The sequence below is a fragment of the Clarias gariepinus genome, chromosome 11, assembly GCF_024256425.1.
Source record: "Clarias gariepinus isolate MV-2021 ecotype Netherlands chromosome 11, CGAR_prim_01v2, whole genome shotgun sequence".
Taxonomy (NCBI): domain Eukaryota; kingdom Metazoa; phylum Chordata; class Actinopteri; order Siluriformes; family Clariidae; genus Clarias; species Clarias gariepinus.
The window spans coordinates 7,206,164-7,222,007 of NC_071110.1; the positions used below are offsets into that span (position 1 = coordinate 7,206,164).

At 37.2% G+C, this 15,844-nt stretch overlaps 1 protein-coding gene across 2 annotated transcripts in view; it reads right to left on the minus strand.

Annotated features, from left to right (window-relative positions):
- Positions 1–15,844, minus strand: part of b3glcta (beta 3-glucosyltransferase a) — a 174,942-nt gene that overhangs the window by 10,818 nt on the left and 148,280 nt on the right. For both annotated transcript variants that reach the window (XM_053506669.1, XM_053506668.1), the window contains exons 12-13: positions 7,198–7,297; positions 6,172–6,291 (exon numbers count right to left, since the gene is read on the minus strand). In XM_053506669.1, the coding sequence (XP_053362644.1) occupies positions 6,172–6,291; positions 7,198–7,297 (220 nt within the window). The remainder of the gene's footprint in view (positions 1–6,171; positions 6,292–7,197; positions 7,298–15,844) is intronic.

Below are 15,844 nucleotides of genomic sequence, written 5' to 3' on the forward strand. Positions count from 1 at the left end.
AAAATAGTTCACCCCCCTCCCCCCTCCCCCCATGTATAAAAAGAACTGGACAAACTATTTGTGACTTCACCCATAGGTTATCTGAAGAGGAGTTTTGGAGCTCAACTGTGGGAGCTCTGTTCCCTGCCATCTTGGCAGGAGCTGACGCTATTAAAACCCTGAATGATGCATTAATGGACATACAGTATGACATATGACAGTCCTAGTGGTTCCTAGTGGTCATTAGAGAAGCTGCACCATAAAATAGGAAGGATAGGTTGGGATTAGGCAGAATGATTTTTGATTGGATGGGATGGAGTGGCTTGGGAAGAGACAGTATATATATATATACTACACTTAAGTGCTTTAATTCATTTTTGTATGATAAACATCATCATTTAAATTGTGATCTTGTAAAGTAGGTAAGTAACAATGATGGGTCTTTTCTGCAGTGGATCTGATCCAACAGTCTTGAGAAGGGAAAGAAATTGAGAGCTGTTTGTCCTATCTCACTAATATTCCGAGTTCACTAATGTACAAGACATTTCCCAGAGGTTTGTTAATTGTAATTTATCTAGTCAGAGATTTTTATTTACTTGTCTTCAAGGTCAATTAAACAGAACAACTTGGTTTACTTGGCAGGTAGGTTTATTTATTTACCCACTCACTCACTTGTTCACTCACTTACTGACTCACTCGTCATCCTCCAAATTCAGTTCATATAGTCCAAATTCCATATAGAATGAGGATGCATACAGAATGAACAAAGAGAATTTGGCAAGACATGGAAGAAAATATCCAAGATACTATCCAAAATAGGATTAGCTTGTAGTTAAACTTGTCATTGGGCGCAGGCTTGCTCGTACAGGGCATGTCTCCAACAGCAGCTTATCTAAACTTCAGGGCTCAGCTGTACTCACATAGAGCAAATCCCCGAGCCTAAATAATCTCCCTAATAAATAAAAAACATCTCCATGTAAGATCAATCTATCCTTTCTGACTGCATAATAACTTTATCAGAATCAGGGGTTCTTCATGTTTAAAAGTAAAATAAATTTCACATACCTCTCTAGTCCAGATTTATTTCAACATTATTTCACTTTGTGACCTAATATTCTGTCTATTTATTAGAGACATGGGGTATATAATCCTGAACATTCCAAAGACAAAACCCATCTGGTCTACATTGACTTTATTTATATGCTACTTATTTTAGAGTTACTGAGATTTGGATAAATTATATGAAGTCAAACGGGCTAGTCTTAATAAGAACTCTCTAATACAGTTGAAGTCAAAATTAGCCCACAATTCTTCTATTAAATTGTTGCCAGGGTCACTCCATTACCTTAGATTTGATTCTTTAACTTCCCAGCTGATGTATTGACATGTTGCTTCAGTATATCCACATAATTTAATTTTCTCATGATGCCATCTATTTCTAAATGGAACAGTTCCTCCTACAGCAAAGCCCTCTTACACCTGCCACCCTTGTGCATCTTGGCTGTGATGGTGTTCCTTGCCTTGCAAGCTTCATCATTTTCCTTCTAGACAATGATAGTCATTATGACCAAGCAGTTATTTTTTGTTTTATCAGACCAGAGGATATTACTACAAAAAGTTAGATCTTTCCGGTCATGTGCAGCTTCAGACCGTAATCTGGTCTTTTGGTGGTTTTGGAGCAATCGATTTGTTCTTGCTGAGCAGGCTTTCAGGTTATATCGATATACAGTAGGTCTTGTTTTACTGTGGATATAGATAATTTTGTATCTGTTCCCTCCAGTGTCTTCACAAGGTCCTTTGGTTTTGTACTGGGATTGATTTGTACATTTTGTCCCAAAGTACACATCTTCTTTCTGAGCAGCAGACGGCTGTTTGGTTCCATGGTGTTTATGCTCAAGTGGTAAACTTTTGACCCACTGGAACTGTAATATAATGAAATAATATATAGTGAAATAATCTTCCTGTAAACAAATTTTGGGAAAATGACTTGTATCCTTCATAAAGTAGGTGTCCTGAAAACTTAAAAAATTCTCACCTTAACTGTAAATATAAAAACTTTGATTATTATTAATATTAATTATGTGATTTTAACTGTAATGAAATAAATATATGTGATGCGAAAGATACTATGCTGAAGGGTGAGAAAAAAGGTTTTTTTTTTTTTTACAAAAATGCAATTAAATAAATAAATCAATTAATTAATGTCCATGCAATTAGGTACATTAAAATTATAAATGTATTAAATGAATCCACTGTAGTGCAGTCATGTTAGACTAAATGTTGTACGAAAAATTGACAAATGTTGCATATTATGATCCAGAGCAATAGGGAAAAAAAAACCCATCATAAAACGTGTAAGTAGGTTGCCAGAACTGCTAAAGTGGTCCTCTGTGTCAATTCTGCAAGTCTCTGGAACATTTCTTTGGAGTTGACCACTTTTTCTTGTAAAAGATAAACTCTTCAGTGTTTTGATGATCATGTTGGAGAGTTCCGTCCAACAGGTTGTTTAAGATCTCTCCAAGATGCTCGATAGGGTAGAGATTTGGTGACTAGAAGATAGCATATGATTTACACCGTTTTAAAACAGCGGAAACCATTATAGAGGCCTTGTGCAAGTAATCCTTCAAAAGAAGATCACTCCCATCTGAACAGAAATGTTTCATCATAGAACAAATGTGATCAGTTGGATAAACAGCAGCAGTGATTTCCAGAGATTCCTCTGTCTAAGGGGACTTGTAAAACCAAACTCAATAGCAAAATAAATAATGATTTTACAGAGTCAAGTTTTTTCTTTTTTTATAATTTGTCAGCCAACGGTTAAAACAATAATTTAAAAGTTTTTACGTTAATCACTTACATTATCCTACACCAATTAGTCATCACATTATGACCACCTGGAAATATTGAGCAGGTCCCCCCTTTTGCCACCATAACAGTGATGTACTGTGTTTAGACATCTTTTTATCACAACCTTTCCATCTATTTGAGCTACACTTGCGCTTTTATTGGATTGCAATGCACAGAACAAGCCTGTAATCCCCATGTGCATTAGTAAGCCTTGGCCACCCATGACCTTGCCGCCAGTTCACCGGTTTTCCTTTCTTGGATTACGTTTGATGTGCCGACCACTGCAGACCAGAAAGATCCCACAAGACTTCCAATTGATCATCAGTTCAGATCCAATTTCAGAGTGGTGGGTGCATCAGGGTTAAAGGGAAGCAATGAACTTATCACACATAGTAGCCACTTAACAAGCATCTGAAGGTGGTGGTATGATCAGGGGTTGCTTCAGTTGGTCATCAACATTATGTGGCAACAAAATTAATTCAGCTAATAAATCCTTTTAACACATGACCTGACCACCACATTATCATGTCTATAATCAAAGCTAAAGGTGACTGGATGTTCTTGAGTGTGTAATTTTTTATGCATTTTTAATGTATTTTTGATATGCATTTGGTCAGATTTTCATATAAGGATTGCAACATGTAAACACATTGCCATTTGGCAATCCACACAGTACCATGCAAGCAAATTTAAAAGCAGCGAGTCATATAGCTAATCTGATTCAGAGGTATAGGAGAAACATCTGGCCTTTTTCCCTACATAGAGTTCACGTAGGTTCAGTCCTTTGCTATCTCAAGGGTGGAAAGTCTCACTCCTGGGGTTCTTCCCCTGCATGCTATCTAATCCCTTAAACTGATCCACTATGTTCTTGGACCACATCATCTCGCAATGATGCAACCTTGGTCTATTTCTGAGCAGTCAGCTATCTTTCTGTCCTCACATTGTTAAACTGAATTGGTCATGCCGGTTTCTTCTTTACAACATCTGGCCATTTCTCTCGACCGAAATCACTCAGGTACTTGATAGTCTCAGGATTGGACCTCTGCACCTTTCGCCTGTAAGATCTTTCCCTGCGTACTATCCAACCTTGGGAACTGCTCCAGAATGTAGTTGCAGGGCTTGTTTTCACTCTCCCCAACCTTATGTTTTTTTCCACAACGCTGAAAATGGAAAAACATCTAGCATGGATCAGCTTGGCCCAAGATTCCTCAAGATGCAAAGAAAGTATGCATCAAGATTACTGTTTGTGTGGGCCCATGGTGGTCAAATCAACTTCCCCAGGCTGTCTAAACAGCTTAGGTTTAACATTGAAGACCAACTTCTTTAGTAAACATGAAACCAGTGGCAGTTCTGGTGTGTACAGTGCCCCATCAGTGGAAGACATAGTCAGATGCAGAAATGGAAAACATAGGCAGATGTAAAATTGACCTTACTGTCTGCATGAACTTTGACCTTTTGTTTCCCCTCCGCTGTATTACTGTACTTAAGATCATAATAAATCTCAGTAAATTGTGTGCAAAATGAATCTACAGTATATCCAAATGTAATGATCATATTGGGCTACACTTCACCAAACATTTAAATAAGCCCTTTAATGGATAGAGATATATTGTAAAAAAAAAAAAAAAAAAAAAAAAAAGTTCATCCTTGCTATTTTCTGCATTGGATAAATGAGTGATTGGAGCATAACAGGCTTTGTCACAGCACCCAAAGGGATCATGTTAACAGAATTAGAGCTTTAGAGTCGGTCAAAATGCCCGAGTTTGGCATCTTCTTTCTTGGCTGGTGTAGATTGGTCGCGCTTGAAGAGCTCTTTATAGTGCGATTGTGTAATTTCGAACCTGAAAAGCAGGTCAGTCGTTACCATCCTGGCTTGCAGTCAGGGTCCTTTCTGTGTTTTTTTTAACTCTATGGGTTTTACAGATTGGGGCCCCTGGTGTTGTAATAGTGCAACTGCATAAATAAATTTTGATCATACATTTTTATTATGCATCATTTGCATCGTGTTCGTACGCCTCTAGTACTGTACTTACAGTATTGTTAATCAATTAAATATTTGATTGTAGTTAATCACAGTCATCTATGATTAGTCACAACTTGAAAATATTCAAATTTACTTGGACTATAAAATTTGCGATGTTAAATTTGCGATGTTAAAAAAAGCTTCCATCCAGAAGCTTTTTAAAATGAAACTTCAGGACACCTGGTGATGTTTCCTTAGTCATCTTATTATATGCGGTAAATGTGCCTACAGTATATCACACTGCTGGGTAAGCACACTGTGACTATTAGGGTCAAACTCTGGTCATATGATTAATTTGCATAAAAAAATAGTAATGCGTTAAAATTTTAAGATGAACTAGACATTTTAACACAAACACACAGTATATACTGTATAAGCATATATAGTTTATACAAAGAAAATGCACACACTATATAAACGGTTGTACAAAGCAAATAAAGCAACGGACAAATGGAACTGATCCATCAGATTTAAGTACCATTAGACTGATTTATTACAGTTATATTTGTTAGAGTGGCAGTGTTTTTAGCTACAGAATGTTAGCCAATCAGATTTACAGAGCGTTTTTTCCTGGTGAGTAATTGGAAAAGGTAAAAATTTTGGAGAGAAACAAGTTCTTCGCAGTGCTTGGCGAATGTACGGTAATGATGAGTGACATCCAGGAAGGTTACAGGGGGCTCGTTTCATCCTTTTTGCAAAGCCAAAAACACATTTGGAAAAGTGTTTAAAATGGTTTAAGGACTGCAGATGACCACACACACACACACACACACACACACACACACACACACACACACACACACACACACACAAGCTTGTATCTTTTACATCACACATACGGAGTGATTGCTGTGAAAATTCAAGAGCGAAATTATTTTTATGGAAACTCACTAATAATAATAAAACAGTATGATGCTCCTTTTCCACTGATGGAGGTAGCAGAAAGCAGATGACAATTTGTACTTCGTACTTCGCCAAGTTTTAAACAGAAAAGGAGGTCCCACCCCTGATGTCCCACCCCTGATGTTACTCTACACCACGCGCTGGGAGGAGAGGTTTACTTTCACACATGGTTCTGTTGCACCCTAAATGCAACTCCAGACCACTGACTCCACCAGAACCAGAGACTGACCTGACCAGAGACCTGGGTTTCAATACAGTTTTTACACCTGATTAAACAGACTCGACCTCTCAGTGCAAACAGCCTCCGGTCCAGAGAAGCTCATGTGTGAAATGTCTGTGTATCTTTTCAGAATGCAAGCCGGCGGAACACTGTGAGGTTCTGACCTCGCTCAGGAGAGGCGCGGTTTTTGATCACTCACCCGCCTCCTCCTGTGATGTAGCTGTACCCTCCCTGGCCGAGCCCGTAACCGTAACGCTCCCCGAGGAGCACTGGATCAGTGGGGTCATAGCAGCTGAGGAGCGCTTGTAGTCTCGGCAAGCTGAAAAAGGGAAACACACACATATCCACACACAAAGTTTTAATTGTCTAAATATGTTTAAATACATTTTGTCCAAACAAGCTGCCTGCTCTTAGTTATTTAGGCTTTTATGTACAACACATATCATTATTTTATAGGGAAGTAGGGGTGTGGGGATGTGTATTCTCCAGGTGATAGGTGCTTTCTCTTGTGCCACTCTCACAAAAACTAAAACTAAACTGATCAAAAGGATCAAACCACAGCACCACTGTTGGGCCCTTGAGCAAGGGCCCTAACTCTCAACTGCTCAGATGTATAATTGTATAATGAAATAAAAATGCAAGCTGCTCAGGAGAAGGGGCATCTGCAAAATGCTGTAAATGTAAATGTAAACCCTATAGCAAGCTTTATGTTGGATCTTGTATATATAAGATATATATATATATATATATATATGATAAGATATATAAGATCCTGATACATGATCCTGATACTTTTATATGGAATTTAATCCAAACCGACATAGCAATCAGAAGAAAGATCCACCAATTAGTAGACAACACTAACGCACTGCCCTCAAGGTTATTTTCCCCTTTCGCAAACTACATAACTGCACCATTCATTAATTTTTATTACCAATTACTCTCACATCAGTGAATTTTTCAGAAGCAATTTAATAGTGTCTTATAACTTCCCACCAGGATGACAATCGCATAAAAAAAAAATCCTCCGAATCATCTGTGTTAATTCCATTACATATGATGAGATTCAGAGACACTTATACAGTATACCCAGAGAAACAGTACACCATTTTTAAGAGTTACCTTTTATTGTTTCTCATTGTTTAAGTTAGTAGAGTTATATATTAAATATACTGTATACTGTATGATATGTGAACATATACCGTAGTTATAAATCCGTTCTTACCTAATAAGTGTGTCGTCATCTACAATAATTAACCAGTCTGTTTTTGGAACAGCACTGCTTACGTATCTCTTCAGTATGGCAAACGTTTTCCCACAATGACCTGTGGTTAAAAAAAGAAAAGAAAACGGCCATTAGCACAATTTATCATCAACAGACTATGATTTGCTTGTTTATTTATATTATTATTTATACTGAAATGTTAAAAAAAACTAATTCCACTTTACAATATCAGCTTGATTAACTTCCCTGCAAATCCAAAATAGTGTTAAATGGAAAGCTAGTGCACAAGGGTGTACAATCACTTCTTCCATGATTCATACTGTATAAAGTAGTGCGGATTAACCCTGTATTCGAATCTAATTAGCTTCGTAGCTCGAATTATTCGTAAATAAAACAACACAGAGGCAATAGAGAATTAATTACAAGAAATTAAAGTGTTGTTTAAGATGACATAACATTACATCATCATGTTCATGAAGTGTGCCGTGGATTGACACATATGGTCAAAAGTCCCAGTGCTGCTATACTTTATATCAGCACTCGTGGAATGCCTCTCGTCAAATCAGATTACTCAGTTGGAACTAACTGTTGTATAAAAAGAATTATTAATATTTCAGCTTCTCTCATAGTGTCATTCCAGGTGTTTTTACTTTCATGCATCAATACACAATAAAATGTATTCACCTACAATATTTATTTACTGACGCATTTAATTTCATACAGCCTCAGCACAGAACAAACAGCTCATATCATAATTGAACAAATTTTGTTACAGTATATAGACAGTAAATCCTTAGCTCCAAAATGAAACATCTTTCCAAAGAATAAAAGATAAATTCTTCCCCCCTGGTTGTTTTTGCTCCTATGTGCATTATATAAAGAGTGAAAAGATGTAGAGTAGACGCTCGAAAAGCAAGGACATGAGAAATGAGGATGATGTATAAAGAGCATGGTGTGTGCGAGTGTGTGTGTGTGTGTGTGTGAGAAAGGAAACAGTAAGTTTAGAACAGAATGTGCCGTTGTCGTGTGCACCAGAAAGAAGAACAGACCTCTCTTCCACAATAAATATTAAAGCTGCTCATGTGATCCACTCGCTTATCGAGCTCCTCATGAACCACGTGACCTCCAAAATTCGAACACCTTACAGGGACTGAGCAAACACTTTCACCCTTATTACATACACGTTCCTATTCATATACTGTATTGCATATGTGAGAAATTCTGCATCTTTCCATCCTCTATGGCTCACTGGACTGAAGCATCATTTCAGCTGTTATTTATGCAATCTCTAATAACCGAAGAGCACAGCTGGCTCCCTCTACAATCACATGTTGGATGGATATTTGAGCTGGGGTTAGCAATGTAGTTAAATTTAAATGAGGCTTAGGGAAAGTGAGAAAAGGTAAAAAGTGAAATGTGACAGGATTGGGAGAAAATCTGGTTTAGATTATGCTCTTAAATCAATTCATGCTGTGTGCATTTGTTAATGTGTGCACAGTTTCTCTATTAAACAGTACATATATATATATATATATATGGGTAAAGCATTAAAGGAAATAGTATTTATATAGTAGACTGAATGGGTAAATTAATATAAGTTAGTGCTTTGTGGTTTCTTGGTTACGGGACAACTTTGTAATGCAACCTAAATCATTTTCTAATCATAAGATACACCATAATGAATGTGATGAAAACAAAGCACAGCATTGGGCATTACAATCGACAAGACATTCTTTCAATTTGGCCAAATAACTGGGAAAAAAAAACAAAAATACTTTACAACATGGCTGATGGGGGAATATTAAGTACTGGCAGATACTGGTCACTCTCTTCATGTAAGCGAGAAAAAAAAAACCACACTCTTGTATTCTTCATACCTTGGCTTTGGGGTATAGTGGCCAGACATAAATTTTCTCTCTTTGGGAAAAAAAAAAATAATCAAAACAACAAGAACAACAATAAAAGTTGCCACGAACCAACAAATGACTGCCCATGAATCATGTGGCACAATGTGCCAAGGTCAGATAAGATCTGGATCTTATCTGACCTTGGCACCTTATCTGAAATCCTTTCACCTTCTTATAGCACAATGCACACATCATAAACCAAACAGCACAGCATTTCTCAAGTAGTTTACTCTCTCGGGATACATTTACATTTAGTCATTTGGCAGACGCTCTTATCCAGAGCGACTTACATTTTTATCTCATTACACATCCGAGCAGTTGAGGGTTAAGGGCCGCGCTCAAGGGCCCAACAGTGGCAACTTGGTGGTTGTGGGGTTTGAACCTGGGATCTTCCGAACCGTAATCCAATGCCTTAACCACTGAGCTACCCCTGGCCTGATACGATGTTTGGTATGCATGAACATTTCATAATTTGCTTGAGCTTTCTTAATAATGGATTAGTGGTCTGCATCAAAATGAAGCCCCTAATGGAAGGAGTCTCCAGTGTCAGAAATGTAAAACTGTCAGAGATAAAACAGCCCACTTAGGATTTCTGCTACCTGAGTTTGTGCTTTATGGTTTTTTGGATTATGTGACGAGTCGAATTGTATCAAATCAAACAATGTCATTGAGTCATTTTCTGCAACATGATGCTTACAAGCCTACAAGTGTGCATGGAGTTTACATGTCATCCCCGTGCTTGGTTGGTTTCCTCCAGGTGCTCCGGTTTCCTCCCTCAGTCCAAAGACATACAGATAAGGCTAACTGGCATTCCAGATTGCCCGTAGTGTGTAGATCGTGTACCCTGCGATGGATTGGCACTTTGTCCAAGTTGTACTCTGCCTCATGCCTTACAGTATGTCTGTTGGGATAGGCTCCAGGCCTCCCGAGGCCCTGAATACAGGATAAAGCGGTACAGATGATAAGTGAGTGTATAATATGAGGGCTGTACCAAAAGTAATGCAAAAGTAGGAATGTAAATACTGTTCTGTCATTCAGGATCTAGAGTTTGGTCCATGTTTACATGTCTGCCAAGATAAAGGGGCAGCATTCCACTTTTAATGTCCCTTTTTCCTGTTGGCGGAGGGAACGTTTTTAGAAAAACATCGAATGAGCTTTTAAGTTGGCACAATGTTAAAGCCTTGGTCATTTGGGGAATTTTAAGCTCGAATTCTCCTCCCCAATCCACTTACTGTATAAACTGCTGGTGCTCAATGACTTATGGGTACATTTATGTCTATGGGTTTGGTGGTGGTCCTTTTACATTTGTTTTATTTTACTATTAGAAGTAGATGTGCTTGAAATAGTTGGAAGTCATTTCTTGGTTTTTGGATTAAAACACTTACTTCTACAAGCATTCCTTGGAGGTTTTGGAATATAGATACAACAGTCTAGATAGCTGTGTTAAAGTAGTAATTTTTTTGATGTAAAAAATCCAAACCAAGATAGTCAGATATTTTTTCCACTTTTTTTCATGTCAAGGAAAAAAAAAAAAAAAACATTTTCTAATCATAAGATACACCATGATGGAAGTGATGAAAATAGAGCACAGCATTGGCATTACAAACAAGACATCCTTTCAATTTGGCCAAATAACTGAAAAAAAAAAATTACAACATGGCTTTGAGGAGGCCTATAGCCATATTAAATGAGATGGGGGAATATCAAGTGCTGGCAAATACTGGTCGCTCCCTTCATGTGACCAAGAAAAAACAAACAAAAAAACTCTTGTATTCCTCATACCTTGGCTTTGGGGTATAGTGGCCAGACATAAATTCTCTCTCACTTTGGTGAAAAACAAATCAGAACGACTGCAAAAACAGTAAACGTTGCCATGAACTAACAAATGAGTGGCCATGAATCATGTGGCAAAACGTGCCAAGGTCTGATAAGATCCAGTCAGAAATCTTTACGCATAATTCAAAATGAAATATTTGAAATATAATGAAACAGCATGGTGGCAGCATCATGCTGTGGGGCTGTTTGGTGTCTGGCACCGGAACATTAGCACTGGATGCCTTGGATGCTGTGGGTCGCAGGGTGGTGCCCCTGTGAAATTACTGTAGACATGTTTGTCTGGTGCATCCCATGGATGCTTGATTGAGATCTGGGGAATTTAGAGGCTGCTTTGACAGTCTTGGGCTCTTTGCCTTCCCAGCCGCTTCCATGCACTGGGTGTTCTGGTACCTTTCTTCCGTAACCAGCATTGACTTTGTTTTGGTGATTTGTGCTACACTGGCTTTTCTATGGGATTAGACCACATAGACTTGCATTTGGTCTTCGCACGCATCTAATGGGGGACGGGGCCTTAGTTTTACTGGTATAAAATTGATGATCAACGTTATTCAAGTCACCTGGGGATGGTGTTATTGATATGACTGATCCGTGTATTTCGGTACAAAATCTGCAGTTCTTCCAAAGCACAAATCCAAGCCAACAACAAATTCTCTGCAAATAAAAAAAAAATCAAGATTCTGAGATGGTGCAATCAAAGCCTAAATCAACTGTAAATCCTAACAAAAACATGTGAAATGAACTGAAGAGAACTGTGCATGGAACATCCTTTTGCAACTAGAATTAGAGTTTTTTTTCCAAGAAGTGGAAGAATAAAATTTCCATATAAGGCTACTCTTAACCAAAGCAAAGGTATTCCATCGGGGTATACTGTAAGCAAAAGAAAGTCTGGGGTGTGTATACTTGCAAATTGTAGGTTATACTTTTTTCTTTTCATTTTCCTATTTCTGTTAGTTTTTTTATCCCGACGGTCGCTATAACGGCAATAAAGATGTAAAAAACATTGAAACTGATTTATCTTGGATTCACAAAAACCTGAAATTTAACAAAAGTATGTCGATTCTATAGAGAGTTGTTACACTATCTGCTGCAGCTTAACGATAACTCCTATCTAATGCATAAATTCTTTTAATAAAACTATTATTTCATCTTCAGTCCCTATGGGTGTAAGAATGATGTTGAATTTCCCAGTGATCCACCTGTATCATTTACATGCTCGCTCATACTTGGAGCAATTTGAAGTCATCAATTCACCTACTGGCATGTTTTTGGGTGGTGGGAAGAAATCAAAGAACCTTTAAAATCCCACATGAAATACACACACACAGAAATGAGTGAAGCTCTCCACAAACAGTAACCTGAGCTCAGCATCACACTCCTGACATCACAGTGCTACCTGCTCCCTCCTCTTCCCCCTCCACTTAAAAAAAAAAAAAACCACAAAAAAAAAACACTGTTTTACGATATTTATTAAAATGCCATAAACTACATGAAAAATATACAGTTAAAACATATTTCACTTAATGCGGTATGTGTTTTTTATTAGAAGACCTCTGGACAAAAAACAAAGGAGGGATGAGGAAGATGTAAAAAGACAGGACTATAAACTAAAGCAATGTGTGTGTGTGTGTGTACTTGTATTTGTGTGTCTGAAGCAGGGCAGTAAGAACAGAATGTGCTGTGGTCTTATCCACAAGTGGGAAGAACAGAAATCTTTTCACAAGAAAATATCAAATATGCTCCTGTGATGTTCTCATCTGTTGAATTCCTGCTGAATGACACACTGTAAGTGCACCAAAAAAGAATGGAGCTGCCAGAATAAAAGAAAAAAAAAAAAACAAGAGGAAAGTCTTGCACACCTCTTTTTTTTCTTTTTCTTTCTTTTTTTTTTTTTACAAGGTGTGAAAAACTAATATTGATTATTAGTAAAAATACAGACTGAATAAGAGTGTGGGGACACAAATCTGTCAAAGGGCTTGAGTAGTAAATGATATTTTTAAACATCTGAACATGAGAACATCTTGCCAATGATGCCTGCTTTATATATATATATATATATATATATATATATATATATATATATATATATATATATATATGCCGCATTCTACAGTGGCAATATGTTTGGTTCAGTGCTCGCTATTACCACTACGCAAGTACTGCTGATACATACTGAACTGCTGTTTAGAGTGAGAGTTTGATAAATTGAAAGATTGATCAAGCTAACATTCAATGATCAGTAAACTTGATTTTAGAATTTTTCTAAAAAAAAAAAAGTTTAATAAAAAAATCAAAATAAAGCCTAATTCACAAACAAACCATGGCTCTAGGTCTCTGAACAGAAGCTGAGTGTTCAAGCCCCAGTTTCTTTGCTCTTAAGCAAGGCCTTTAACCCTCTCTGCTCCAGGGGGCGCTGTATTATGATTTACCCTACACTTCTTTATGAGCTGGGATATGCAAAGACAGTAATTTAACAGGGATGTTTAGCAATGTCTAGTAATATGGTGTAAGGAAAAGAACCTCTCTCTCAACATGGAGATGATAGTAGACAGGACCTCATGGACCACTGTTCATCCGGGAGCTCGGAGTGGAGAGGGTGAGCAGCTTTAAATATCTAGGTGTCTACATCAGTGATGGCCTCACTTGGTCCACACACCACAAAGCTGGTTAACAAGGGTCAGCAGTGGCTGTACTTTCGTAGGAGGCTTAGAAAGTTCGGTACGTCTCCCAAGGTCCTCGCCAAGTTCTACAGCTACTGTATACAAACTGTATATTTATTTTTGTGGCATTCATTGTAAACAGCAGAGAAAGAATTTCACTGAATGTAAAGAAACATGTTTATTTACTGTGCATATGACAAATAAACTTGAAACTTGTCTGTATTGTCTGGGGAACTGGAATGTAGGGAGAGCAGCTACCTGCCAAAACCCACATTCAAAACCAGTTACGGAAGCACCTTCAGCAAGAAAACACATCTTTAACAGCACTTTGTCTCTTTTATCACCTCTGAACCAGCTGTGTTGTTCTGTTCACAGCTAACGTCAACTCCAAAACGAACTAACCATTAACACAAAGCTGAACCCTACTGTAAATCTCTCTTGAAAACCCTGAGGGTACTAGTCGATGTGTGAAACACCACATTATACACCCTACATACAGTACAGTGCACTAGCTTTCCTTCCAACGCTATTTGGGATTCAAACCCAGAACCCTCTAATACCCGAAATTATCCTCTAAAGCAGAATAAGTGGAAACCTAAGGAGAAACTGTTGGGATTTACAGATTATCCTCTGATCCTTTGGCTACATATTACAGGTAGGAATTTAAAACTTGATTGAAAGTTTGCACTCCCTTGTCATTCCGATTGGGCCGGATCAGGTCAGGTTCTGAATGAGGTGATTTATTCTGATTATTAGTGTAATAGTACACTCTATGTACTATTAAATTATGCTACTAATGAAGGAAAACCGTCAACATACAACAATCAGTTGATGACACACAAAGCACTGATGACAACACATGGAGGATAGTTGGCATAGCATGTCAATTTGGAAGTGTGCTATTTCAGGAAAATAATAAATGAGGTATAAGGTGTGATGAGGCCCCTGGCCAACATTTTTTTTTATAGCACATATCCAGAATAAAACAACTTTCATTAGACTCTCCAATTATAATAATAATGAAAAAAAGAAATGCAAGAAATGCTTCACATTAACACTGATGTATGGACTTGCCTTTAACTGCTGTCTAGTCATATAAGTGAGTCATTATGATAAAAACTTTTTTAAAGTGCATAATGAATCATTAATATGCCCTAAGAAAACCCTGTAATTTATTTAGGTCGTTGTAGTGACCCATCATTTGCTCTACAGCAAGTGTAGAATAAGTAGGTTCAGTTTCCTCGCTCCCTAAAGACTTTCTGATTAATGTCTGCATCAGGTTATCAATAATGATTAGCATCGTAATTAAATCATGCAGTGTTCAGTTACAGAAATAGGGTCGAACCATTACGCCATAGTATTTATTGTACAACACAATGTTTTTTATGTTATACTGTTTAGTCAAATCGGATGATTTATTTGTAAATGCTCAAGTTTTGAATGGTAATCAGAATTTAATGCTGGTAGATTACTAGATTAAATAATACATTTCCCAAGAAAATCTATGACTAAGGCCCGTCACAGATTCTGACTATGTGACTTTTGTGACTATGAAGACAAATAATACTAAATAGGCATCAACTTTAAATTGACACTGAATCTGAGACAGTGGACAGGTGGGGAAACCATGCATTCCATATTATTGTCAGAGGTACATCAAAAATAGTTACTTCTGCAGTTTATTAGAAGGCAATACCAAAAATAAAATTCCATCTGATGCAGTAAACTACTTATTTTCCTCATGTTTAAAGGCATCATTAAAAAAAAAAAAAAAAAAAACAGTGCAGAATTTTGTCTATCTGGGAAAATCAAGTAAAACATTTACATATGGAAAAATATAATTGCCTGTTTGGACATTCTTTATTAATGTTTATATATTAAATACAATTTCAGAACTTCCAACCCAAGACAAATATTGAGGACTTGAAAGGGAAATGTTTGGTCTGCAAAAGATCAAACTCTTTGAAGACATTGTGCAAAACAGCATTTTAATAACTTTATAATTATAATTGCCATTATAAAATCCAAAAGATTTGGAAAATTTTGATTTATATTGTCACTGTAGTCCTATATACCATGTGTGTGTACAGGTGAAACTTGAAAAATTTGAATATGGTGCAAAAGTTAATTTATTTTAGTAATGCAATTTAAATAGTGAAACTAATATATGAGATAGACTCATTACATGAGCGTGGGATTACTGTGCTTAATTGGCCAGCAAACTTGCCTGACCTATGGGGCATGGCC